At 55.0% G+C, this 27,071-nt stretch overlaps 2 protein-coding genes and 1 long non-coding RNA gene across 4 annotated transcripts; 1 reads left to right on the forward strand and 2 right to left on the reverse strand.

Moving 5' to 3' along the window:
• Positions 1-552: 552 nt before the first annotated feature.
• Positions 553-5,178, reverse strand: SDS (serine dehydratase). The gene is made up of 7 exons (XM_037052165.1): positions 4,861-5,178; positions 4,438-4,477; positions 4,068-4,207; positions 3,883-3,974; positions 3,005-3,232; positions 1,964-2,088; positions 553-1,277 (listed from the first exon to the last, which is right to left on the reverse strand). Exons 1-7 carry the CDS (start codon positions 5,011-5,013, stop codon positions 1,069-1,071), a joined length of 987 nt encoding a protein of 328 aa, XP_036908060.1. The 5' UTR covers positions 5,014-5,178; the 3' UTR covers positions 553-1,068.
• A 4,628-nt stretch (positions 5,179-9,806) lies between these two features.
• LOC118991348 (uncharacterized) lies at positions 9,807-10,432 on the reverse strand. Its single transcript, XR_005067387.1, has 2 exons — positions 9,928-10,432; positions 9,807-9,879 (listed from the first exon to the last, which is right to left on the reverse strand). It is a non-coding gene; the product is annotated as an uncharacterized LOC118991348 (long non-coding RNA).
• Positions 10,433-14,885: 4,453 nt separating this feature from the next.
• Positions 14,886-26,509, forward strand: SDSL (serine dehydratase like). 2 transcript variants are annotated; one of them, XM_037052168.1, is made up of 8 exons: positions 14,886-15,002; positions 18,504-18,698; positions 18,914-18,953; positions 19,826-19,965; positions 21,784-21,872; positions 22,512-22,739; positions 24,283-24,407; positions 26,141-26,509. In XM_037052168.1, the coding sequence occupies exons 2-8, from the start codon at positions 18,525-18,527 to the stop codon at positions 26,146-26,148; spliced, it is 804 nt and encodes a 267-aa protein (XP_036908063.1). In that variant the 5' UTR covers positions 14,886-15,002; positions 18,504-18,524; the 3' UTR covers positions 26,149-26,509. The 2 variants fall into 2 exon arrangements, with proteins under 2 accessions (XP_036908063.1, XP_036908062.1); XM_037052167.1 differs by lacking the exon at positions 26,141-26,509 and adding an exon at positions 25,375-25,790.
• The last annotated feature ends 562 nt before the right edge of the window (positions 26,510-27,071 follow it).

Here is a 27,071-nt window from a genome sequence, read left to right on the forward strand (position 1 = left end):
GGGCTCTGCAAGCCTGGCTCATCTTGTGGTGCCCTGAGAGGTCGGAGTGGTCTCAGACTTCACTTTGAACTTGGGATCCAATAAGATGCCCAGTGGCTGCTGTGGGTGGTGACGAGAGGCTCCTCTTTTATATGCTGCCCTCAGAACCCCTTGGAAGAGGGGGTTTCATGTTTCTAGAGGGTTTGCCTGACACTGACTTCACACCCACTCCTTCCCCATTCCTGGGATGATTGGCCAGTGTTGGTTTACATACCCCCCGGGATGGGTGGCTCATTACTTGGCTCCCAGTGGTTCTGTGAAAAAGTCTGCCTTCCCTGGAGGCAGCCCTTGTCCCCAGCCTCCCTGTTCAGTGCCACTTCCCTCACCCACTTCCTGCCTCCTGACCCGCAAGCTCAGCGGGGGCGGGGTCTTGAGTTCTGTGTGGGGCCCCAGGGTTCCTGGGCTTGGGGGCGGAGGTTGGGGGTGCTCGCTGCTGAGAGGGGGCTGGAGCAGGCGAGATGGGTGAGGGGAGGCAAGAAGACAGCAATGATGGAAAAACTTGAGGGATCTTTGTTTCATAAATATATATATTTTTCTCTTTCAATGAAAATGTTTGCACATTAGAAAAATGAGTAAGGGTGGGTTTCAAACAGGAAGGCTTCTCAGCCCTGGACGGTGGCCCTGTCCGTCTTCCCAGGTTGAAAGCCTGGGGTGGGGACGCCTCTCTCCAAGGGGCAGCATCATTCTGTGATCTTGGTCCCTCCCACCCACCTCTCACTACGGACCTGATATATGTTACATGTGGGTGGTTGTCACCCTGGCAGGGGTGGCTGGGGACGCTCACAGAGCAGTCACGCCAATAGCAGGGGCTCAGTTCGCAGCCCCGCCCGCCAGCTGCTGACTCCTGTCTCCACCTCGGAGCGCTGGCCCCTCCACACAGTGGCCTCGTGGGCGCAGGGAAGCACTGACCGGCCCGGCTGCAGGCTCCCAGCCGGACACATGAACAGTATGTACAGCGTGGCCCTGGGTGAAACTCCAGCACCTCCGGGGGCTCCCAGGGGGCAGAGGGAGGCACGCAGGGGAGCGCTCTCACTTGGGCAGCTTGTTCTTCATGCCCAGCTGTGTCTTGAGGGCCTGCAGCTGGGCCAGGCTGATGTTGCTGCCCCCACAGACAATGACCACGAGGGAGGGCAGGGGGCTGCGGAGCTTCCCCTCTGCTTGCAGCTTCTGAACCACGTGGCTGTAGACAGCGGCCAGGGCTGCCCCACAGGCGGGCTCCACCAGGATCCTCTCGTCATCTGCCGGAGGAGGGGGTGGGGGGGGGTGCCTGAGTTGCACAGGGCGCAGTGTGGGGTTTAAAAGCCTATCTGCCGTCAGCCCGTGGGCTTCAGCCACAGACTCAGCCCCTCCCATCATTGTCCTGGATTGACCTTCCAAGCCCTGAGCCAGGGCAGGTGCCGTCATTCGTGCTAACACTGATAAATCTAGCAATTGTGGTGGCCTGAGCAGTGTATTGAGAAGGATTCTGAGGCAACACCTGAGCAAGAGTGGCAAGGTTGATTGGCCAAACTGACGCTGACGTGGGAGAATTAAGTGGCAGCCTACACGCTACAGTGTGTGGATGTGTGTGCCATCCTTGTCCTGGGCTGAACCCAGAAAATGTCCAACCTAGTTACAGACCACTTCTGAATCCATCACTGAGGCCTATACTTTCCTTATTCACCCTGGCTGCCAGGAAGCTCAGAACCAATATTTTTAAACAGTTACTGTCTATTGTCATGGTTAGCAGGCTTACGTCCTCATTTGTGCCTCTGCCCTTTCTATTTTTACTGCTGCTTCGTATCTTCAATAGGAAGCTACCAGGAATGGACGGGAGACAGAACTTAAACTTTTGGCAATGGGAGCCTTTGGCATACCAAGTGGTCAGGACAGCCCCTGAGTTCTTGAACCAGCAGGTAGGGTCTTGCAAGGACTTGGCACATACCCACAAACTTCTCAATGGCGGCCACAGCCTCCTGGTCCGAGATAACTTCCGAGAAAATGGGGTGTTCCTGAAACAGCTTCAGAGCCTGAGCCGTCACCGTCTTCACACACAGGGCCTTGGCAACACTGGGGCGGCGTGTGGAAAATGGGAATGGGGGAGCAGGTAGGAGAGGGGATGGGGGTGGGGAGGGAGGGAGAGAGAGAAATTTGGGTGTGAGCAGGAGGGGAGGAGGAACTGGGGTCGTGGGCGTGGGGATGAGCGTTCCCTGTGCAGCCGTGAAGTCCCAGGGGCTTGCAGCAGGTGTGGCCACGTGACTAAGTTCTGGTCAATGAGCAGTAAGTGGAAGTACTGTGTCTTTCTTTAAAGGGAGGGGGCATAGCTTTGGCCGTGCTTCCCCCTCCCTGCCAGATGGAATGTGGGTGTGATAGCTGGCACTTACGCAGCTATTTTGGCCCCTGAGACTACATAATAAGAATGATGGAGGACAAACTCAGGGAGCCTGGGCCCCTGGTTTCATGGAGCTGCCCCTGGATTGTGTACCTCTAGATTTTTTTTTTAATAAGAGAGAAAATAAAATTCAATTTTAAGTTGCTGCTTTTTTGGATTCCTGTATAAAGCAGCCAAAATTAATTCTAATCAAACACTGCATGTCAAAGATTTGGGGCTAGGATATGAACTTGGCAGCAGGAGCTGTGTCCATCCACCTCTGTCCCTAGGATCAGCAGTGGCCACCCCATATCAGGGCTCAGTAAATGGTCGGCAAATTAATAAAGTGCAAAACCCTGCTGCAGAGAAGCTCAATAAATGACCAGCATTAGACCTTTTGTACAAGGAAGTGTGCTGTTCATGGTGCGGAGTCACACAGACTTGGGCTCCGCCCCCTGCAGGACCACTCACTGGCTCTGTGATTCTGGGCAAGTGAACCAAGCCTCAGTTCCCTCACCTGTAAAACGGGATATCAGGATCTGCCTGGCAGCCAGCCCCAATGGGGAGTCCCCATGGCTTGCTGAACCCCGCATGGAGGCCCCCCCGGCCGCTCACCTGGTGATCTGGGGCAGAGAGATGAGCTTGCCAGCAGAAGCTGCAGCGTGGAAGCTGTGGGCCCCCATGGTCTCCAGGGCGATGATGGGCACGTCCCCCCAGCCCACCTCCTGCAGCCCCTGGACCACTCCACACAGCAGGCCACCGCCACCCACGGACAGTGCGATGGCCCCCGGCTTTGCACTCAGTGCCTCCTTCAGCTCCTTCACGATGGACTTGTGGCCTTCCCTGCAGGGTGGTGGAGGGGGCAGGTCAGGGCTGGGCTCCTTGGAGACACTAGGCAGGGACCCTTCCACTTGTCCCCATCCTCTTCACCTCTACCCTGATTTCCAGCTGCCAGCATCTCATCCGCAACTGAAGGCTCCCTCTGGCCCCTGAGAACAGCCCTCACCCAGTGTCCGTGCGAGTTACACATTAGGGGTGTTGGTGCCTATACACCCCTGCTGGTGGGTAGCCCTGGTCTGTGCTCCATGCTGGCTCCCAGGGGCCCCAACAAAATGAAGCTCAAGCTGCCCACGGCCCCCCTGCCCATGAGAGACCCGGTTAGTGGCTTCTTTCCTCCCTCCTCTCCCCTCCCCTCCCCACTCCTCTTAGGAATCACCTCCTAAGCAAACTGCTTTTCCTGAAACCCTTGTCTTGGGATCCGCTTCTGGGAGCATCCCATGGCAGACACCTGTGGCCCTGAGGGCACATGTTCGCCCATGGCCGTGGAGAACGGATATTGGAGCAGGGGTGCCTGTGCTTCTATGTGATGGCGTGTGCACACACGTGTGCCACTGCTGTGTATACTAACGTGACGGGTGCCTGGGGACAGGTGCCCACCCGGCGGTGGAGGAGGCGGATGCCGCTCACACCAGGCGACCCTGGGCTCCACGTACCAGATGAGGGGGTTGTCAAAGGGAGAGATGAAGACCCAGCCTGGGTTGTTCTTTGCCAGGGCCTTGGCCAGCTCGAAGGCCTCGTCCAACATCTGCAAGGCCACAGGGGAGGCGGGAGCGGGTGAGGGGGCTGGGAGACGCTCCTCGGCCGCCAGACGCCCTCCCTGCCCCAGGTCAGCACTCACCTCGCCCACCACCTTAACTGTGGCACCCTCACCCTTGAGCCGCTTGATGGTGAGGGCGGGGGTGGTGCTGGGCACCATGATGGTGGCAGGGATGCCCAGCTTCCTGGCGGCATAAGCGGCCGCCATGCCCGCGTTGCCCGCTGCCAGGAGAAGGGGGTAGAGAGTCTATCAGTGCAAGAGGGCCTGGGAGCTTGACCTCCGGCCTCTGAGCCCCCCTGGGTGACCTCAGGCCTCCCCCTGAAATTCCAAATTGGACCTGCTGCAAATGTTTGCCATAGCTCATGGCTAGGGAAACTGGGGCCCAGAGAGGTGGGGCTCCTGGCCCTGGGACACACAGCAGAGGACAGGTGGAGACAGGCAGACCACTTACCTGAGGAACAGACAAAATGTTTACAGCCTTGCTCAGCCCACTGTGGAGACGAGGGGGGAGGGGGTCAGGCCGTCCCTGGGCTCTTCCCTCCCACCTGTAATACCTCCCAGTGATTCCAGCTGAACTCTCCTTCCTTCACCTGGACCTTGTACTACCCTCACCTGTCAAATGCCGTCTTTCCTCCCCAAAGAGCCTGGTCCAGGGAAGGGCGACGGAGAGGCTGGCAGCAGATAGCTCTGGGGTCAGCCCGCAGGGGACCCTCCTGGCGGGCACCCTTTATCCAGCGGGAGCCCTAATGGAGGGTGCTCAGCCACTGTGGGGAGTCAGCGGGGCCTAGCCTGGAATGCCCGAGTTTCATAGGGCACTGGCCCTGCCCCATTGGGGAAAGAGGACCTGCCACCCTTGCCCGGGGCTCTCCTGTACCTTCTGGCAGAGGTGCCCGATGCCCCGGATCTTGAAGGAGCCCGAGGGCTGGGCACTGTCCATCTTGAGATAGACGCTGGTGCCGGCCACTTTGGACAGGGCCATGCTGTCACGGACCGGGGTCTTCATGTGCAGGGGCTCTGGGGAAGTCATCGCTGGGTGAGGGGAGGGAGCAGGCCAGGGAGCTGGGTGTCCGGCTGGACCAAGAGAGCGAGGGACAGGTTGGAGGTCGTCTAGATAGATGGACGAGTGGACAATCCCCGGACGGATGGAGGGTAGATGGACAGGTAGACAGTCTTCTGAATTGTCCCAGGGCTACCAGGTCCCAGGCTTTATTCCCTGGGCACTGCTGGGCAGCCAATAGAGCCTCAGGGCCGGCCACACCCCCGCCAGGACACGCCCCCTGGCCTGAGGCCTGGGGCTGCCAGGAGGGAAAGTGGGGGCTGGCAGCTTCCTCCAGTCTCTCCCTCACCCCTCTCTGCTCCCTCCTGCCACCTCCCTCCCCATCCTCCGCGTCCTCATTTGCAAGGAGGAAAACACCCACTGCCCACGGACTGCGGACTGCGAGGAGGCTGCAGGAGGATGGTGTGGGATAATGCTCTTAAACTCCCTAGCAGGTGCTCGGCACATAGTAGGCACCCAAGAAACAAACCTGGAAGAAACGGGCACTATCGTTATCTAACCCCATCTTCCAGAAAGGGAGGCTGAGGCGCAGACAGTCAGAGGGCAGAGCTGGCACCGGAACCCAGCGGTCTGACTCCCAAAGGTGCAACGCGAAGCTGTTCTCGATCGCCTTCCGCGGCCGTCCTTTCGGGACTCTTCCGTTGTCAAGGGGCGCAAGGCATCATGGGCAAGACCAGGCAGACCAGGCTCACATCCTGACTGCCGCGTTTTGCTAGCTGTGGGGCCCTGGGCAGTCCCTTTGCCTCCTGGAGCCTCCCTTTGCTCATCTGTAAAATGGGGACAATAATGGTGCCACTCTCCTAGGGATAGGTGACAGGATAATGTACAAGTATGTACGTTAGAGGCCCAGGGCGCAGTGCTCACTATGTGTAGGCAGCCATTGTATCTTGGTCGTCATCATCATCGTCACCGTCTTCGTCATCACGGAACTGCAGGGTCTGGCACCCAAACTCACTCCCTGCCCCATGCCAAGCCTCCTGCCTGTTCCTGGCTACTTGCAGGGGCCTGTGTGTGCACAGGCTGGCACACACACACTTGCACACACACAGCCCTGGCCCCCTCACCAAAACTCCCTTGTCTGGTCCACCGGGACAAGAATATTGATGAGACAGGGGGTGGTGAGGGCTTGAGCAGCCTGCACAGCCATCCCTCTCGGTGGGACAAGCTCCCCCTCTTGCTGCCCCACTGGCCTTGCACAGGCTCGCCCAAGCCCTCCCCGCAGTGGGACGTCCACAGGCACGCGCCAGGCACACCGGGTGCAGAGCCAACATGGTACAGGCATTGCACTGCTCACGTGTGGGCACAGCCTCCCGGTGTGGCCCTGAGTGTGTACAGCCGGCGCTCACGCTGCCCCACGTCTGCTGCGGCCTGCTCTCATACCAGGTGTTTCCCACTGGGGGCTTCGCTTAGTCCTCAACAATTAGGTGAGTGGGCGCTGTGAGTCCCACGTCCCAGGTGAAGGAGTAGGCTCAGAGGCAGAGTAAAATCATCACCCAGGTGGCAGGGGAGGACGGCAAACTCGGGGATTCTGACGGACAGGGCTGAGGTGGGGTTAAGGAGGGCCTCAAGGGGTCACCATAGGGGTCTCAGATGCAGGGGTGTGACAGGAGGTTCCCCACGCAGTCAGTCGGTGAGGTGGGAATGAGGACACTATTGAATTTTCTCTATTGCACTGCCGTGACGCCGTGGTTGGAGGGCAGGGCTGAGAAGGCTGCAAACGAAAGGAATTGTTTCTGTGGCCCTCTCTAGGTTGTTCTGTTTGTCCCAACAAGGGTGTGTCACTGCTGTGATTTGAAAAAAACTGAATTAAGAAAATCAATCATAAAAGGTCCCCAAAGAGGGAAAAAGGCAAAATATATGTTGCTGTTGTTGACATCCTGTTTGGTCATATCCTTTTTTCTAAAAAAAATTCAAAAACTTTGTTTATTTTTTTAGAGAGAGAGGAAGGGAGAAGGAAAGAGAGGGAGAGAAACATCCATGCGAGAGAGAAACATGGCTCGTTGCCTCCCACACGCCCCCAGGCATGCGCCCCAACTGGGAATCGGTCTTGCAGCCCTTGGGTTTGCGGGACAATGTGCAACCCACGGAGCCACCCCAGTCAGGGCTGGGCATTTCCTTTGTAAAATAGTGGCTTTATTGAGATATAGTTTGCCTAGCATACAACTCACCCATTTGCAGAGGATCCATTTAAGAGTATTCTCATCACCCTGAAAAGAAACCCCATACCTACTAAGAGTCACCCCTCCCCCTCCCAGCCCCAGGCAGCCACCTACCTGCGTTCTGTATCTATGAATCTGCACCTTCTGGACACTTTCTACCAATGGAATCAGACAATGTTTGACATTTGGTGTCTGGCTCCTCTCACTTGGCATCATATTTTCAAGGTTCGTCCACGTTGTAACATGTTGGTGCCATATCCCCTTTTATGGGTGCAAAGTATTCCATCATCTGGACAGACTATATTTTATTTATCTACTCATCCACTAATAAATATTTGCCATCTGGACGTATCTTCATTTTTAAGTATAAAAATATGTCCACAAGCAGTTCTGCGTTCCATGGCTAGGAAGTTGAGACCCTAACAAGGCAGGGGCCTCACCCAAGGCCGCCCTGGGGAGAAGGAGGTGGAGCAAAGCCAGGTGGAGTGTCCATGAAACAGGGACACTCTGACCAGTCACCTGCTGGAGGGTCTCGGGGGGGGGCGGGGGAAGGCTGGCTGCCGTCACTGGGCAAGCCTTGGCGGGGGGTCAGTTCACACCTGGGACTGTAGCACCCGAGACGTGACTGTTTCCATATAGCAAGTGGAGATGGCTCTGTTACATCACACCCTTCTGGGAGGTGTCTCTGGGGATGGCCGGGTCAGCGTGTCCTTGGCTTCGGGAGGTGGGGATTCTGACGGTTGTTTTCACAGCCTGGGGAGGAACAGACAGCTCTAGCCTCTGTTTGCCCTTCTGGCTGGTGAAGCCATCCCTGGACTCCTGATTAGTTCAGGTCTCCAGTTCCTGCGTCTGTCACACCTAGGCTGAAACTGACACCCAGCTGTATGACCTCAGGGTCATCACCGAACTTCCCTTAGCTTCAGTTTCCTGCCCGAAGAAATGGGGACCTGGGTTGCGACTGGGGATTGCAAGACTTAGAGACAATGGCAGACTGGTGCCAAGTCGGGGCTCAAGGAAGAGAAGCTGCCATTCATGATTATCTTTAGGATTATTGTTATTATTTTAAGATTTTATTTATTTATTCATAGATAGAGGGGAAGAGGGAGAAAGAGGGAGAGAAACATCAGTGTGTGGCTGCCTCTCTCATGCCCCCTACTGGGGACCTGGCCTGCAATCCAGGCGTGTGCCCTGACTGGGAATTAAAACAGTGACCCTTCGGTTCGCAGGCCTGTGCTCAGTCCACTGAGCCACACCAGCCAGGGATTGAACAAACAGCTAATTAACTGGAGGCAGTGAGGGTTTTCCTCTTCTCTCTCAGGGAGGCAGGGACATGCAGGGGCTGAGTCACCGCCGACAGGGTTGGGCTGTGGTCTGGTCCTCCATTCTTTGCTCCCCATCCCAGCTGCCCCAGCTTGCCCGGGAGGCTTTCTTCATTCCCAGCCTCATGAGTCCCTGTCCTGTGGTCTTGGGCCCGTGGCAACCGTTCTAGAGTTTTGGCCACTGCCATAAATTCTTTCTCTTACTCTGTGGTCTCCTCCATTCCCTGAGGCCAAGAGCATTCTGGCTTGTAGGAAGCCCTCCTGGTCTCCAGCAGTCGAGGCCTGGAATGGACTCCAACCGACTGTGAAATGGGCGGGGGGTTTAGGAGCCAGGCATTAAACCTCTGGTAGCCTGGCACTGTCCACCGTGGGAACGCCAGCCTCCTCAAGACCCGCAAGTGCTATAAATCAGGACTCCTCCTCCTTCCCTCTGGCCTTCCCCCTCTTCTTCCTCTCTGTCTCTCTTCTCCTCTGGGGAGGGAACTGAGGGGAAGGGAGTGATGAGTTCATTCTCAAAGCGTTCTCGCTCCATCACCGCCTCACCTGTGCATTCTCCTGATTATGCTGCCCACCGACTAGGGCAAAGGGGAAAAATTGTTACCCCTGGTCCCGGGACGGGTTTCCTTCATTGTTCCTTCTTTATCTAATGGTGGCAGACTATTTCTTTATTTTATTTTGTTTTATTTTCATCATTATTCAGGTATAGTTTTCTGCCTTTCACCTTACCAGCCCTCCCCATTTCCCTCCTGTTTCCACTCCCCCCCTTGTTATTGTTCATGTGTCCTTTATACTTGTTCCCACAACAGACTATTTCTTTTCTAGCTTTTTCTGTTGTTGGCTAGCTTCTCAACATCTCTATCCAAGAAGCGAGCCTGTTTCTCTCTCCATTTTTAAAAGAATAGGACTTTGGTCAACTAAGTTCTATTTTAATGAGCATTAAAAAAACTGGTAAGGTTTCTCTGAGGAGAACCTTCCTGCGAAGCAAAGAAATATAAGAGGTATTTTTATTTCCCACTACTTTTACATGTGTGGGTGTGGGGACGTGAAAAGCCTTTTAATTTTAAAATAGTTATACATTTACAGAAATGGACATCTAAAACGGCTTAGATGATGCAGAAGCTTCCCTTCTACCCCCAGTTCCCTTCTTATTAACGAGTTCATAAATACGGCGCATTGCTCACCATTATTGAACTGACGTTAATACATTATTATTCACCGAAGTCCACGCTTTATTCAGATTTCTTTAATTTTTAGCAAATGTCCTTTTTTTGCATTTCATTTCGTCGTCGTCACGTCTCCTGGGGCTCCTCCTGGCTGCGACAGAGCCTCAGACTTCCCCTGCTGTCAGTGACCTTGACCTGGCTGTGACAGAGCCTCAGACTTCCCTTGCTGCCAGTGACCTTGACGGTCTTGAACAGCACTGATTGTGGGTTTTATATTTCTTCTCACGAGCCCACTGGGGTTCCAGGAGTTAGGGAGGAGAAGACCATGGGAGTGAAAGGGCACTGTCCGCACATCACGTCACGCCCATTCCTGGTCAACCACCAACATGCCTTACTGCTACTGATGCTGACCTTGCTCACCTGGCCCGGGGAGGGTCTGTCAGGCGTTCCCATCACTAAGTTCCTCTTCATTTCTGGGCGTGGGCTTTTTGAAGGTTGCGTCCGTCTGTACAGATCTGCTGTCTATCCTGGGTAGTCACCGTCCCTGTTTGGGGATCATCTCTGCATCTGCACCTGACTTGGCTCTGTCTGCGCTGAGTGGGGAACCCCTGCCCAAAGCCGAAGACTCACTAACGCCTTCCCTCCTCTGGTGGGTCTCACATGGGGACCCACGAGGTCTCCTAGACAGCCTCTCTCGGCCAGCCCAACACATAGCCACCTGCGGCTATTTAAACTGACAAAAATTAAATAAAATTCACAGTTCGATTCCTCGGTCTCAGGGCTCAGGAGCCCTGGTGGGGTGGGGGGAGGGGCTGTGGTACTGGAGGGCACAGATTGCGAAGCATTCTCCTCACAGCGCCCTGTCCCCTCAGCCCTCTCCTCCCTCATCCCAGCATCCCCTCCCCCGCGCCCCCACCCCACCATCACCCCGGGGTAACCCCTCAACATCACAGTCTGTATGTCAGCCACTTCTGCCCCTTGTTGCTTGTAAGTAAAAGTTGTTGCACACTGTATGTATTTTCCCTCTTTTCTCAAAGCAATGTTTCCCGGAATGCATTGGGAACATTGCTTTGGGTAATAGGCTTCTGTCTAATTCTTGCGGATGCGGCAGAAATTCCCAGGGAGGGCATATTTTGATTCCTCAACCCCTTTCCCCTGCAGGGGCATCTCGGCTTCCAGTGTTTTGCTGGTTCGTTTCTGCGGTTCCACGCAGTAGTCTGATAAACACTCTCTCACCCAGGCTCTTACCCTCTGGCACTTTTTTTTGTTGTTTTTTTGAGAATAAATTCTCCAAATCAAGATTTCTAGGTTAAAGGAATGGGTATATATACCAAACTGTAATAGATATTGCCAGATTCATTTCCTAAAAGGAGATGAAAAAAATTGCGATTTCTGGTTGCACCAGCAACATGCGAGACACCGAGTTTGCTTCATACTCACCAGCCCTGGCTGTTGGTGCTTTTATGGTTTTAGAAAATTGTTGCCAACCTAAAATGAGGCCTTTGATTGTTCCTCAAACTGGCCTTTTTCTATTGCTGTGCCCGTAACACTTTCCGGCACCCATTGCCTGGCATGCGGGCCGTGCGCCCCGTGAGGGCTAGGAATGCATCCTGTCTGTCTCCTGTTTCACAGGGCCTCGATTTGCGCAGTGCGGAGCGATGTTGGTGGAAGGAATAAATGAATGGCTTTATTCTGAAAGCCTGGTTCCCACGGGCCAGATGTCTCCTTGGCCTTGAGGCCAGATGTTCAACTGTCTCCTTTTCTTCTGTGGGCCTCAGTCTCCCCACCCACAACAAGGGCGCATCATATGGCCCTTGACGGTTCTTTCAGCTCAGGCGCCGTGACTATGAGTTTGTAAGTCTCTGAGAACAAGAGGGCCAGGTTGGGTGTATGTTCCTGTGACAATTGACCCCATGGCTTATTTGCTGGGCAACCTGGGGCAAGTTACTTAACTTTTCTGTGCCTCAGCTTCTCCCTGGACGCCTGACTTTTTTTCGTTTCAGGGGCAAGAGGAGAGAGGGAGAGTTCCTCTGTTCAAGGGTCTCACACTCAAATTTCTGCAGGGCCAGGCAGGGGTCTGTTGGGTGTTGGAAACTGAATGGGAAGAGGTGGGAACAGTGGCAAATGGAGAGCCATGTCCCTCTACAGAGGACAGAGCGACTCAGCTCCAGCCCACAGAAGTGTGGGCCCCTAGCCCTGACCAGTGTGGCTCAGTGACTTGGGTGTTGTCCTGCAAAGTGGAAGATCACTGGTTCAATTCCCGGTCAGGGCCCATGCCTGGGTTTCAAGTTTGGTCTGCAGTCGGGCGCGGGCGAGAGGCAACCGATCGATGTTTCTCTCCCTCTCTTTCTCCCTTCCTTCCCCTCTCTTTAAAAGAATAAATAAATAAAATCTTTAAAAAAAAAAAAGAAGTGTGGCCCCTTCGTGTGAGGCCCTCTCCGCTCTAGCATGGGCTATCATCTTGGCAGAGGTCTGAGAAGTCACCTAGGATGTACTGGGTGTCCGGAGACCCGGGTCCACATCCCAGCTGGGTCACTCACTAGTGTGGCTGCTTGCTGACCGCCTGAGCCCAGTTCTCTCATCTGTTTAGCGGAACAGAGACTCGTGGCTGGGAAAATCTATGGCCTGAGTCCAGAGTGAAACTTGCAAGTCCGGAGGGCCAATCACCTGTGCCCAGGTACCGTCACTTCTCTCCCTGTAGTTCCCTCGCCCAGCAAACAAGAAAGTCATCTGGAGGGTGGGGGCGAGGAGAATGGTGAAATCAAGCTTAATAAATAACCCCAGGGACTGGCCAGGGTGGGTGTGTGGCAGCCTGAGGTGTCAGGGACGGCGGCTGGCTGACGAAGATGGCCCCGGAGGGGGCAGGTCAGTGACCTGGCCCGTGTCTCCAGCCTCCTCTGACGCAAGCACCCTGGCCTTTCCCACACCACCCTCTTTCCAGTCGGGGGAGCTCTGGGCTGGGCCCTTCTGGGTGTGACCCTGGTTCTGCCGCTGCTGTGTGACCTCAAGAAAGTGCCTTGACCTTCCTGAGCCAAGTCTGATTCCATGTTGTGGAGTTCATTCTCATACGCACCTGCCCTGGGGCTGTAAACATTCCGTAACACAATGATGTCACAATGACATCATTGTGTTGCCAGACTTCAGACCCCAAGGTTTCCGGCACAGGGCTCTCTCACCTCCTCTGGAACAGTAACAATAACAACAGCAACAGCAGCAAGAAGCCCTTGTTCGAAATGTTTTACCTACTGTTACCCAAGGTCACACAGCCAGGGAACGCCAGTGCTGGTATCGATTTGAACTGGAGCCTGTTGCAACTATACTGCCTCCTTATGCCAGAAACTACCATTACTACTACATAGGGTTTTTCGTTTTATTTTATTTTATTTACTTACTTTTAAAGATTTTATTTATTTATCTTTAGAGGAGAAGGGAAGGAGAGAGGGAGAGAAATATCAATGTATGGCTGCCTCTTATGCGTCCCCTGCCGGGAAATGGCCTGCAAGCCAGGCATGTGCCCTGACTGGGAATCGAACCTCGATCCTTTGGTTCTCAGGCCTGTGCTCAATCCACTGAGCTACACCAGCCAGGGCTTCATTTTATTTTTTAAACAGACTCTATGCTTAAGCTCTCATACCTGCCGAACTTTTTCCTCAGCAATACTATCCATGAAATTATGGGCTTGGCACCTCCTACGGCCTATCTCCTTCTGCATACACACAAAACTCAACAATTAAAAAACCTTAAGGATATGCTGGGCAATGTGAAAGGGCATGCATACAGTAGGCTTGCAGTAAATGCAAGGGTTGTGCTGCTTTTCCAAGCCTGAACGGTGTGCTAAGGCCTCTTCCTCCAGGGACCCCTCCCTGATTCCACCCTGCCCTCCGCTGTCCTTTAGGGACCTTCTGCTCTCTGTCTTCCTTGGAGGGGGGTTAGAATTGTCACTGAATTTGGGTGTCTTCTTCTCCTCTCCAGGCCGGGACCCACCCGAGGGCACGCGCTGAGTTTTACCACCTCTGTTCCTAGTGCTCAGGTTGGGATAGAACACCCCGCCATGGTTCGAGTTTAATGTGTGGATGGAAATGAAGCCACCAGTGTCCTCCTCATCAGGGTTCATGGCCCACCAGCTCAACTTGACCCCAGGTGGCCGGGAGTTAATCATCAAACCTGAGAGGGTCACCCAAGGTCCAAGAAGGGCACAGGATATCCTGGCTGCAAGCCTTTCCTGGCCCCCACCTCCCATTTGACATAGACGGGAACCGAGGCCCAGATGGACGTGCCTAGCTGAGGTCACCCAGTGAGACAGCAAAAGAGACAAGATGGGAATGTGATTGTATCGTTCCCTTGCCCATGACCTTCCATGGCTCCCTAGTGCCCCTGGATAAGGTCCAGACTCTGGATTGGCACAGGCATCCCTGTGGACTCTGATCCCGTCTCACCCCTCCCGCCCCTAACCTGCCTGCCGCCCCACCCCTGCCTTCTCTGTTCCAGTCCCACTGGACAACTTCGCCATTCGTGGAACACATCATGTTTTTCCATCGCTAATCTTTGCACTCCATGTTCCTGATTCCTGGCTGAGCTCAAGGCTGAACTCCTCCTCCAGGAAGCCTTCCCAGCCTTCTGGAGCCAAGTGAGCTACCTGGGCAACCACAGCTCCTGCCAGTACCTGGTGGCACTGATTGTAACTACTCTTCAGTGGCCCCTGGGGCCTCTGAGAGGGCAGGGAACATGTTGTTTTGTTTGAGGCTAAAGATCCCGGGATGTGACAACTAGTAGGTGTCCAGTAAATATTTGTCAAATGAATGAATCGATGGCCAGAATCATTTATTTGAAAGATACATAATTGTGGGGTTCCTGTGTTAGGTATGTAATATCAGAGGTGAAGAAGTACTTCAGAAAAATACGCCTTTCTCACACCACAGATAACAATTGTGTCTTTGTCATGTTGTCTCAGGCCAGGTAGTTGCTTGGAGATGTCTGTGTCTCCACTGAGAGACACAGGGAACGGGGTGGAACAGGGCCAGAGATAAAGGCCGTTCCTCCCTGGCTGGGTGGCTTCGGCCAAGGGAATGCCCCTCTCTGAGCCTCAGCTTCTTTATCTGTCAAATGGGACCAGGTAATGTGTGTGTCGTGGACAGCGCACAGTGGGGGCAGCAAGGATCAATCTCATCCTCTTTCGCTCTCTGGCTGGCCCTGTCTCTTTAACACAGGAGGAGGGGCCAAGGCCCCAGGAGGCTGCCAGCATCTTGGCAGAGCTGATGCCTAGTTAGACTGGTCGGCAGCAGGCAGCTGAGTTGGTCCGGGGACGCGTGGACAGGAAGGTAAGGGGACCTGGGGCCCAAACAGGGTCCCCAGGGTCTGTGTGCATGTGTGAGTGTGGAGGTAGTGCAGTCTTAACAGCTTTGGGGCCCTGTCCCAGCTGAGTGGGTGGAAGATGAGACAGGGTGACGGCGGCCTAAGCCCTCCCAGGAATATTGATTCAGCTCAGCGTGCTGTGGGCCCAGCCTGACTCATGGAAAGGAGGGAAACTGGTTTTGCTTGCCAGAGGGGCAGGGCTAGGCCGGCCAACGTTCCCCCTCTGGCCCCCCCGCCCCCGAAGCAGGGATCTGGCTGTGGAGCGTCACCCAGGTGGTCCCTGGGGAAAAATCTAAGGGACAGGGAGGTGGAAAAGGTGCTTGGTCTTCACCCAATCTATGGTTGCAACAGGTGAGGCCCAGGGCAGAAAAGTGACTCAGTCAAGGCCACACTTGCTGGGACCTGAACCCAAGGCGTGGGCTTCACCCAGCATTGCCTTGGCACAGACAGGGCCTGGGGCTCCCCTCTCAGCCCCAGGGGCCAACAGCCGTGGTGAGAGCTCTGTGTGCCTGGGCCTGGGGTTGGCCCCGGGTTTCACAGGCATCTGGGCTAGCTAAGGCTGTTGGCATTCTCTGGGCTTGTCCCCTTGGCGGACGCCTGGCTCACAGGAAGCCCCCGGCAGCCCCCCGCCATTGCTGTGCACCAGGCACAGAGCCGATGCCTTGGCCTCATTCCACCGTCACCACGGCCCTGGGGTGCACACGCACGCTGCCCTCCGTCGTGTGGCTGCTTCATTCTCGACTTTCAGTTTCAGGTTCAAGGTCATTTCCTCCAAGAGGTCCTTCCTGATGCCCCTACCCACAGCAGGCCCCCTCGTTCTTCTCTTCATGACTCCCTGTATGCACACGGCCCTCTTAGCTGTTTGTCTGTACAGTTATTTGCTGAGTGCTCATCTCCCCGCCAGACTACAAGTCAGGCAGCTCCAAGAGCAGATGTCGGTTTTGTTCCCCATTTATCCCCCGTTCCTAGTCGGGCAGGTAACAGGGACTCAGCAAAAGATGGTTATAATAATTACATTAACGTGCACCATAGCCTGTGCGTTAGGGACTGTTATTATTCACATTTTACAGACGGGGAAACAGGCGTAGAGAAGTTGAGACACTTGTCCGGGTTGCACAGCCAGGAAATCATAGCTGGTCCCTAACTTTGGTCTCTGCTTGGCCCCTTGGCCGGAGTTCTGGGCTGAGGGGGGCCTGGGCCAGGGGATCCTGAGTTAGGGTGCCCCCTGGCCGCTCTTCCCCCTCACCGTGCTCAGCTTGAGCAAGCGCCCTGGGTGGAGCTGGCTTCGGCTTCGCCTGCGTGGGGAGTCTCAGAACCGTCCCAACAAAGGCCAGCGGGTCTAATTCAGGGACCGTAGACCTGGAACTCTTCCGTGGAGGACAGGTCGCGTGGGACTGTGGTGGGTGGGGGAGGTTGCAGTATTCCTCCTAGTGGCAAGTGGTGGAACTGCAGGGGGCTGCCCACTGCTTTTTCTGCCCCAGAGAGGGAGGAAAATGGGGCTGAGTTTGGCCCTTGGAGGGTGGGGGGAATCATGCCTTAACTGGTGTGGCTCAGTGGATTAAGCGCCGACCTTCAAACCAAATGGTCACCACTTGGATTCCCAGTCACGGCACATGCCTGGGTTGCGGGCCAGCAGGGGGCGGGGGAGAGGCAGCCAGATGTTTCTCTCCCTCTCTTTCTCCCTTCCTTTCCCTTGTCTCTAAAAATAAATAAAGAAAATCTTTTTAAAAATCCTTCTATTTTTCCTCTTTCATTTCCTCCATCTCTTCAGCCTTGCCCTGACCCCCAGGTCCATTCACTGCTTATTCGCCCGAGGTTTGACTTGAAATTCCCCACTGAAAGCAGAATCAGAAAAATACCCCAAGTCCGCCCTTCGGACTAGAACGCCGTCCCCATCGCCCACCCCACGGCCCGCCCATGCACCGTCCTCTCTCCGTGCCCACAGCACTCAAGTTCATTTCTAGATCAGGGTGGTCCTGTCTGCTTTCCCTTGGCTTTCTTGTTATTCTTCCTTGCAGAGTTCCCTCTTTGAGAACCTGCAGGTCAAAAATGAATGAAAAGACCCCTCAACCAGCCACAGTGCCCAGGTCCCTAAGGCGGCCTGAGTCTAACTGTGAAAGAGCCCACACCCCCACCAACCGCGAAACCCACCACGCAGCACAGTTAATGGGACAACTGGACATTGGAACAGATGTTCGATATCAAGACATTGACAATATTTTAAGTGTGATTCCATTTTAAAGATCAGCATCACGGAAGTATAATTAATTTACATAAAATAAAGTGAGCCCACTTTCAGTTAAAATTCAACGGGGCCTGGGAGAAAATGTACACGGTTGTGAAAAATCATGAGGCTTCCTTTTTTTTTTTTTTTTTAAAGAGTGCTTTGTGGTCCAAAGGTATAAACTTTTCAGTTAGATGATAAATAAGGCCTGGGGCGGCTGGAGTTAGGAACACAGCACTGCAGACTTGCCGGTGGCTGAGAGAGCAGGCCTTCAAAGTTCTCATCGCCCAAAGGCATTCCGCAACTACCACGTATGGTGCCAGATACTAACCAGACAGACCGTGGTGATGATTTCGCAACATCTTCAAATACTGAATCAGCATGGCGCACGTCGGAAACTAATGTAATGTTCCATGTCAATTACATCTCGATACAAGTTGTAAAAGTACAATAAAATAAGTCTTGCCAGAGTAAAAAGAGCTCTTTACTTTTAGGAGTACATGTTGAAATGTTTATAGATGAAAAATTACAGAGCAAAAATATAATAATAATAATAATAGTAATAAAGGAGGAGAAGAAAGAGAGGGAGGGGTGTAGACATGGATGAAGCCATCTGATGGCCCCTGAGGCTGACACCTGGCTACACAAGACCTTCATTACACCGTTCTTGGCGCGTTTGCTGTGTCTATAACGGCCATAATGAAAGTTTTCAAAAGTTTTCCTCTTGAGAGAGGTCCTTCCCCCCCCCCCCCTTGCCCAAACACCTTCCCTGCTCACTCCTGTTTGGAACTCCGTGACTGTTTCCCCCACTAGAATGTGAGCACTGGCAAGGCAGGGACCCCTCTGGCCTGTCCAGTCCCGGGTCCCAGAACATGGACACACCGGGCACGCAGTGGGTCCTTAATAAATTGGGTTTTGTTTTGGATCAGTGAATGATGAATGAAGGAATTCTCCCATTTTCATTCACTCATCACTTCATATTGACCATGTTTTACAACCCCAGCACTGTGGGCAGCCACGGTCACAGAATGCAAGGACCCCTGGTCCAAACCTCCTTGTCCAGATGAGGAAACTGAGGCCCAGAGAGGCGCAGATACTCGCCTGCAGTCTCATAGGTTGGCATCCAGACGGGGGGAGGCCAAGGGAGCCAAGCTGAGGGGCTCCTCCAGTGCCCCTCTCCCGTCCTGGTTAAGGGGACTGTGGTGTAGAGCCGCCGGCCCACGACCCCCGTGTCTCCGTGCAGGCCCGCTTGGCAGTTGCTGCAATGGAGAGCTCTCTGGCAGAGTGTGCTAAGGGCGAACACTTCCACACGGTCACACCTCTGCTGGAGAGCTGGGCACTGTCCCAGGTAGCGGGTGCGACCGTCTTCCTTAAGTGCGAGAACGTGCAGCCGACTGGCTCCTTCAAGATCCGGGGCATCGGGCATTTCTGCCAGGAGGTGAGGGGTGCTGGCAGGGGAGGAGGGGTGAGGAGTAGAGGCTGGCGGAAGCCCGAGGGCAGGAGCGGAGAAGCGAGGTTGTACCGAGGGGAGGAGAGAGCCGGGGCCGGTGAGGGGCGAGGAGTAATGAGATGGCGAGGCTCTAACTCCACCCCACACAGGGCTCCGTGATGCCTGCCTGGGTCAGTCCCCAACCCCATTCCCTCTCTTCCCAGGTGACCAAGAGGGGATGCAGACACCTGGTATGCTCCTCAGGTGAGCCCACCCCTTTCCGCTCCGCGAGGGTCCTCAGGGCTGGGCATGGGGGAGGAGGAGCGGGCTGGAGCAGCTGCAGATGTGCAGGGCTCAGCCTCTTCTTATTTTTAGAGAGAGGGGAAGGGAGGGAGAAAGAGAGGGAGACAAACATCAATGTATGGTTGCCTCTCACATGACCCCCACTGGGAAGCTGGCCCGCAATCCAGGCATGTGCCCTGACTGGGAATCGAACCGCGACCCTTTGGTTCACAGCCCGCGCTCAGTCCACTGAGCTACACCAGCCAGGGCTCAGCCTCTTCTTAAAGGTGCAGCCTCATCAAGGTCATGGTCAGATGGCCATTTTGTATGTCCTCTCCCAGTCCTGTTTCCATGATTCAAGATGCATAGCAGAAGTGACAGAGACCCAGTTCACACAGGTGTAAGCCACAGCCTCTGACACCAGCAAATTCCATGGGATAAATGGCTTTCGGGCCCAGCTGGGTCCAGGAGCTCGCCTCTGTCCCTTTCCTTGCTCTTGGTTTTCCTCTCCTCTCTACTGGCTTTCTTCTCATGCAGGCCCCATGGTAGCAAGCTGGCCAGCAGGAGTTTCAGGCTTGCTCCCTACCATCCTACCAACCTCAGTGAAAAGAGAGTGCCCCTTCCCAAAGGCTCCCTTCAATCCACAGACTGGGTCATGTACTCATCCCTGAACCAATCATGGGCCAGGGGTGATTGAGGTCTCTGATTGGCTCAGTCTGGATCACGTATCCTCTGGGGCCTGTGAGTGCGGGTCCAGGGTGATTCACAAAGGGAAATGGAGAAGGACGGGGAAAGGTTTGTCAACAGGCTAATGCAACACTACCCACTGGCCCCCTCTTCTGCTGCCTCCAAAGGGGGCAACGCGGGCATCTCGGCCGCTTACTGCGCTCGGAAGCTGGGCCTCCCTGCAACCATTGTGCTGCCCGAGAGCGCCTCCCTGCAGGTGGTGAGGAGGTTGCAGGGGGAGGGGGCCGAGGTCCAGCTGGCTGGAAAGGTAAGGACTACAGGAAGGGGAAGCCAGCAGGAGCGGGCTGTTCCCCCTTCACTCCCCTTCCCCCGTAAGAGATTGTCTCCTCCCCCTTTTGATGAACTGTGCCTGGGACCCTCTCTTTCCTGAGGACGGCTGAGCTGGGGGGTGGGAGTGAGGGCTGGTGGGTACTGAGCGCTGGGACCTCTCCACCTGCCTGTCCCCACCCTGAGAAGGCTCCCCTGCGTGAGCTGGGGGCAAGGGATTCCCAGGAGCAGCCTGTCTCCCTACCGCCTCACTAACGCCTCACATTGTCCACTTCACCATTTTTTTTTTGCTGTTTGATGAAGCAAAAAGTATAAAGAAAGGTGATGAATTCTCTTCCCATCCTAAGACCATCCCAATATGAAAGAGAGGCCCGCTGATGAGGGTATCACTGGTTCACCTGGGTACCAAAACCAAAACCAAAACCAAACCAACCCAATGACAAAAACAAAAACAAAAACAACAACAACAACAAAAAAAAAACCAACCAACCCAGAGACACAAACATGTAATCCTTCTACTCTCCTGGAAAGAAAAAAAAAAATGCATCCCTGGAAAACAAATTTTTTAAAACCACCAAAGATTTAAATGAAAAGACATATTAAAGTACCTGAAAGGTGGTTCCCAAATAATATATACAGTTTTCTTCCTTCTTCCTCCCTCCTTCCCTTTCCTTCCCTTCCCCCTCCCTCCCTCCCTCCCTCCCTTCCTTCCCTCCACAGACACTCCTTCAGCACATACCATGTGCCTGCACTCTGTTAGGCAGAGTTAGGGAGGCAGAGATAATAAGCCATGGTCTCTACTCGTACGAGGCACAAAGTGTTGTTGAGGAGACACTGGGTGACCAGATGACAGTAACAGAACTAGATGCATGCTGTGATGGGGGAAGCGGAAGGTGCTGAGGAGGAACAAAGGAGGCAGGCTGCTTCAGTCAGCATCGCTGCTGGGTAACGCTGTGGAACAAACAGCCCCCAGTGCCCGTGGCTTATGAGAAACGCGATCTCTCTTGCTCATGGGTGTGTGAGTGGGCTGGGCAGTGCTGCTCCAGGCCGTAGGCCGGATTATGGTCCGCACACGTGCCCCTCGTCTTCTAGACCAGGGGCCACCTTCTCAAAGTGAATGACAAGAGGAGTGAGAGGAAAAATGCAGTTCCTCTTAAGGCTAAAGAGACAGCTGTGACTTTGCCTCTTCTGCTGCATGCCAGGGATCAAAGCGAGTCACACGCCTGGGACCAACAGCATTGTGGCGTGAGGAAATGCACTCCACCCACGTTAGTGCAAAGGGCAGCGAGGTCACATGGCAAAAGGCGTGGACGTGTGATTCTAATGCTGGGGGTGGCAGTGGAGAATCGGGTGATGGCCCACCCAATTCTTCCCCCACGGGGCTGTGCCTCAGATTTGGGGTGGGGGCCCAGGAAAGGCTCCAGGAAGAGGGTCCCCTGACTTGGGTCTTGGAGGAGACATTAAGGGAGAAAAGGGGGAGAGGGATGGCAGGCCGAGGAAAGTGCCGGGGACAGGGAGTGGACATGGCGTGAGCCTTGCGCGTTCCGCTGCAGCCTGGCCTCCTGGGGCGGGGGGTGGTGAGAGGGGAGGACAGAGAGGGGCAGGGCAGCTCGTGGGCGAGGCCGGTGTGAGTCGTAACCGGAGGGCTGTGGGAGCCATGAAGGGATGAGGAGCAAGGGAGGGGTGCGGTTGGACGTCTGCTCCAGCCCCAGGAGCCCCTTGGGTTCCCCGGAGCAGCTCCTGAGACAACCTCCACAGTAGCCTGACTCCCAGGCCTCTGAGCTCTGTGTCCCTTCAGGTCTGGGATGAGGCCAACCTCAGGGCACAGGAGTTGGCCAAGAGGGACGGCTGGGTGAATGTCCCCCCGTTCGACCACCCCCTGATATGGTAAGGCTTCTGCCCTTCCCTCCGGGCGGGGGTTGAGAAACTCTCACCGAGCCTAGGTCCTCCCATGGAATGAAAGGGGAAACTGAGGCCCAGAGAGGAGAAGAGGCACAGGCTCCAGGTGCCCTTGGGTTCAGACCCTGCTTCTGCCCCTTGTGAGTTGCGTGACCCTGTAAAGCATCTCACTGCCTTGTGCCTCAGTTTCCACACGTGTAAAATGGACATGCTAATAATATATCCCCTTTATGGAATGTGTACTTTGGGACACAGTTAATCCACTGAATCTTCCCTGAGGCCCTAGAGGTAGATGATTTATGCCCATTTCGCAGGCGAGGAAACTGAGGCACCAAGGGGTCAAACATTGCCTGAGATCACACAGCTAGTAAGTGGCAGGGACGTTGGGTCCCAGGCTCAGAACTTGAGTTGAGCCGGTTCCTAGTGATACGCTGGTTCTGGGAGGTTGTGGGGGGGCAAGGAGGAGAATGAGTGAATGAATAAATCTAGTGACAAAAGCTGAGTCTCCTCTCCCTTAAGCTGTAGGTGGGGAGGGAATGATGAGGGAGGGGTTTATAAATGTGAGCCTTTGGGGCTGAGGGTCTCCCTCATCTGGCTCCTCTCTCCCCTTCTCCTCCTACCCCCCAGGGAAGGCCACATCAGCCTGGTGCGAGAGCTAAAGGCAGCCCTGGGGACCCCCCCAGGGGCCCTGGTGCTAGCAGTGGGTGGTGGAGGGCTCCTGGCTGGGGTGTCAGCAGGCCTGGTGGAGGTGGGCTGGCAGCAAGTGCCCATTGTGGCTATGGAGACCCGAGGGGCACACTCTTTCAACGCAGCCATCAAGGCAGGCAGGCTGGTCACGCTGCCGAACATCACCAGGTAGGCACGGGCTGGGCATTCAGGTGGGGCTGGAAGGTGAGGACATAGCTGCTCTAGGGCCTCCGAGCCCCAACCAGTGGAGGTGGGGGACACGGTGGTTGTGGGTGCCGATCACAGCAGTGTGGATCTAAATTCGAAGGCGGTGCTGAGAAAGGTGGAGAAGGAGCTGATTCCTCGAAGTCTCGCCAGTTAATAAACAAATTTTCACTGGTCTGTACTGTTACAAAGTGATACACTTGGTATGGACGCAGACCAGCAATTTAAGTGTGTTGCAGTTCGAAAACGTAGGCAAGCAATAAGTAACAGAAAAACAAATGTCACGCTCATTTCTACAAACTAAAGATGGACGTTGCTTAGACTGGGTTGCATTTTCCCCCATTTTCGTCTCCCTTGCTCCTACCGGCCATGGGCCATCACACACAAGCAAAATGTGCCCGGCACATAGTAATTGCTCCACAAAGGTTAGTGAAACGAAAGAATGAATCAGTTATAGACTTGTAAACGGTGAGATTACAGAGAGTCTGCAGACCGTTTGGTAACCTATTTTTCTGTTCATAGTATAGAACATAAATGTAGGGAGTGGGTTTTTTTTGGGGGGGGACATCATCAGAGAACTTTGTCCTCTCCACACTTTGTAACTGATCTTAACTGAACCGAGGAAAAGTTCTCACCAACTCATTCAGGTGGACAGAGTGGCTCAGTGCCCAGGCCTCACCTCATCTCGTCTGTCACCCCAGGGGCTGTATGAGTCCCCGAGGGCTTCCGTAGAAATGCCCACAGATGAAAGGGCGTAAAACTGCAGGTGATTTCTTTTTTCCACAGCGGTGGAAGCTTGAGGCCTGGAATCGGGCTTTGGGCAGGGCCATGCACCCTCCGAAGGCCCCGGGGACCCGTCCCTGCCTTTTCCAGCTTCTGGTGATGGCTGGCAACCTGTGTCATTCCCTGGTTTGCAGCTACATTACCTGCCTCTGTCTCCCCCTGGCCTTTTTCTTGGTTTGTCTGTATTCTTCTTGTACAGACACCAGTCACTGTAATCCAGTGTGACACTGTCTTAACTAATCACAATCCGCCAAGACCCTATTTCCAAATAAGGTCACATTCTGAGGTTCTAGGCAGACATGGATTTTTTGGGGGGAGGGACACTAGTCATTCCTCTGTCAAGACCGTCACCGCCCACATTTGATTGGATGCCCCTTGGGTGCTGGGATTTAGGATACGATGGTGCAGGACAGCAAGGTGTGGCCCCCATACGTTTCTAACTCAAAGGAAAAGTGTGGTTTCTGGCATCGCGGCAAGGAGCGGCACAGTCGTGGCTGTAGAGTCAGGGGCTGTGATGTGCGCTCCTCAACTGTCACGGGACCCAGTTCCGAGTCCCTGCTCTCTGCCAGGCGCTGCTCCAGCCTCTTGCAGGATGGGAGGGGGCTGGGCCAGGGGAGGGGAGGGCCGGGTTTGTGTGAGGAGGACACGTAATTAATTCATCAGCTTTTCATGCGCCCCTGTACTCCCTGCTCCCCATCCCTGTCTCCCCACCCCCCACCCCCAGTGTGGCCAAGTCCCTGGGTGCCAAAACCGTGGCTGCACAGGCCCTGGCGTGCACGCAGGAGTTGAGGATCATCTCCGAGGTGGTGGAGGACCGTGAGGCTGTGGGTGCTATGCAGCGGTTCCTGGGTGAGTGAACACTGGCCCCTCCCTGGGCTCAGAAACCTACAAGGTCCCTGCATCCCCCCACGAGAGCATATTATCTCTTTTGCATCTTCAGCGCCAATCACGGGGCTGGGTATGCAGCAACTGTGCAGTGCGCATGTGCCCAGGGGGTGGAAGGGGCGGGGATAAGGAAGGGGTGTGCCGTGCAGTCTCTAGCCTCCACGCTTGTGTACCTGCTCTTCTTCTCCCTAGCTGCCCACCCCTGGGCCTGTTCCCGAGCAGTTTCACATGACTAAAGGCTCCTCAGCCATCATGACACCTCCTCCAGGAAGCCTCCTTTGATCTCTCACCCCCATCCCGCCTGGGTTGGAAACTTCCTGGGCACCAATCCCTCTAATCTCATACCTGCCTGATTCTTCTCTGTCTCCACCGCTCGACTGTGAACTCAGTGAGGGCGGGGGGGCTGGTGTGTCTTGCTCACTGTTGTGTCCCCAGGACCTTCCTAGAACAGATCCAGCAGAAAGTGGGTGCTCAGTAAAGGTGTGTCGAATGAATGAATGAATGAATGTAAAGTGAAAAAAGGTAGACAATGGACAGATGAATGGGTGAATGGATGGATGGGGAGATGGACTGACGAGTGACATAGAAACAAATAGATGGACGGACACATTGATGAATGGACAGTCAGATGATGGATAAGGGATGAAAGGGTGGATGGATGGACATGCTGATTGATGGCTACACGAAGAGATGGACAGATAGATGGTCTAATGATGGATAGAGGGATAGATGGATGGATAGATAGATGAAAGGTGGGTGGGTGGAGAGAGGGATGGTCAGATTGATGGATGGAGAGGAAGTCAGACAAATAGACTGTGAGGTGGGGCGGGCGGGCCTCATGGATTTGCAGGGCCCGGAGCCTGCTGAGCAGTAACCAGCTTCCCCCCTCTCTCCTCTCCTCCACCCCCGGTCACTCCCCCGCTCTGGGCAGATGACGAGCGCATGCTGGTGGAGCCTGCCTGCGGGGCAGCCTTAGCTGCCATCTACTCGGGCCTCCTGGGGAGGCTCCAGGCAGAGGGCTGCCTGGGCCCCTCCCTGGCCTCCATCGTGGTCATTGTGTGTGGAGGCAACGGCATTGACAGCCGAGAGCTGCAGGCCCTGAGAGCCCAGCTGGGCCAGAGCTGAGGCGCCCCCCGGGCTGGGAGTGCTGGCGGAGCCCCACAGATCCCCGCCGGGAGCTCACGGATGCCCCTGTAGCTGGCTGAAGGGCCTCTGTGCTCACGGATGACCATGGAAGCTTCCCTGTGCTACTGTGCTGGCTGCCTCCTGCAGGAAGCCCTCCTGAACTACTTCCTTCCACCCCCCTGCAACCCTGGCCAATAAACCCTTTCTGAGTTGAGTTGGTAACTGTGGTGGGTCCAATCTTTCCACCCCCCCTGAGCTCACAGGAGGCTCACAGCAGCCTCGAGCCTGGCTCTGCGATGAAGCAACTCTTTCTAGCTTAAGGAACAAAGCCAAGGATTCAAAACTCAGGTCTTGCCCTGGCTGGTAGCTCAGTGGATTGAGCATGGGCTGTGAAGCAAAGGGTCGCTGGTTCGATTCCCAGTCAGGGCACGTGCCTGGGTTGCAGTCCAGGTCCCCGGCAGGGGACACACGAGAGGCAACCACACACTGATGTTTCTCTCCCTCTCTTTCTCCTTCCCTTCCCCTCTCTCTAAAAATAAATAAAATATCTATATTGAAAAAAAAACCTTCAGGTCTCTAAGGGAATCTGGTCCTCACCTGGGGGACAGAAAGACCTCGGGGACAGGAGGAGGAGGGGCTGCCCCGTCACTGCTCAGGCTGGGGCAGGTGAGGAAGACGTCTCCAGCCTTCATCAGCCTTCATCAGCTGCAGCCGATGTGCCAGGAACTCTCCCAAGAACTTCCTACTCATTGTCTTCTCTGACGTTCACAGCGGCACTATGAAATAAAGCCATGGTCACTATCCCTATTCTACATGTGGGGAAACTGAGGCATGGGAAGGCGACCTAACCCACCCAATGGAATGCGGCCCAGTCAGGCCCAGACCCTGTGATTTTCAATATGACGCTGTATTTCTTGGACCTTGGCCTTCTTTGTGTGGGGGTTGGTGAGACATTAGGGGAGCATGTAGGACTTCCTGTTGGGTCCGGATGCACCCCTGGGTCACAAGGAGGGTGGGTGTTGCTCCTGGAATTGGGAACCTCCGTTCTTGGAAGGATTAGAATCCCGTGGAACCACCAGGGGGCAGCAAAGTGTCTCCAATGGGGACTCCCGACCAGGGCACGGTTGGCTGCCCTGCCCCTCTGGTCTTCTTGGCTCTAATCCTCGTGGGGCCCTTCACTCCTGCTGGGGGGTGCTGAGGTCCCAGAGGTGGCTGGGGCCCAAGGTCTTGGCACGGGGACCTCTACCCAGCCCTTCACAGCCCTGCAGGAAACAAGGCTCAGAGAATGTGGGGTCCATCCTGTGCCATAGCCCCCCGCAGAATCCACCTCCGGGTCCCCGGAGGCCCCCTTGCTTCCCAAAGGCTGTGTGACCTTAGCCAAAGGGCCCTCCCCTCTCTGGGCCTCAAGCTGCACCTCTGTGCTGAGAGGAGCCTACCTGCCCCTTCCCACCTCCTTTCCTTGGCCCAAACTCTGCCCTCCCCCAGGCGCCCCTTCCTTCCCTC

Source organism: Sturnira hondurensis, unplaced genomic scaffold, assembly GCF_014824575.4.
Source record: "Sturnira hondurensis isolate 20B ecotype Veracruz unplaced genomic scaffold, ASM1482457v3 Scaffold0007406, whole genome shotgun sequence".
In the NCBI taxonomy this organism is placed as follows: Eukaryota; Metazoa; Chordata; class Mammalia; order Chiroptera; family Phyllostomidae; genus Sturnira; species Sturnira hondurensis.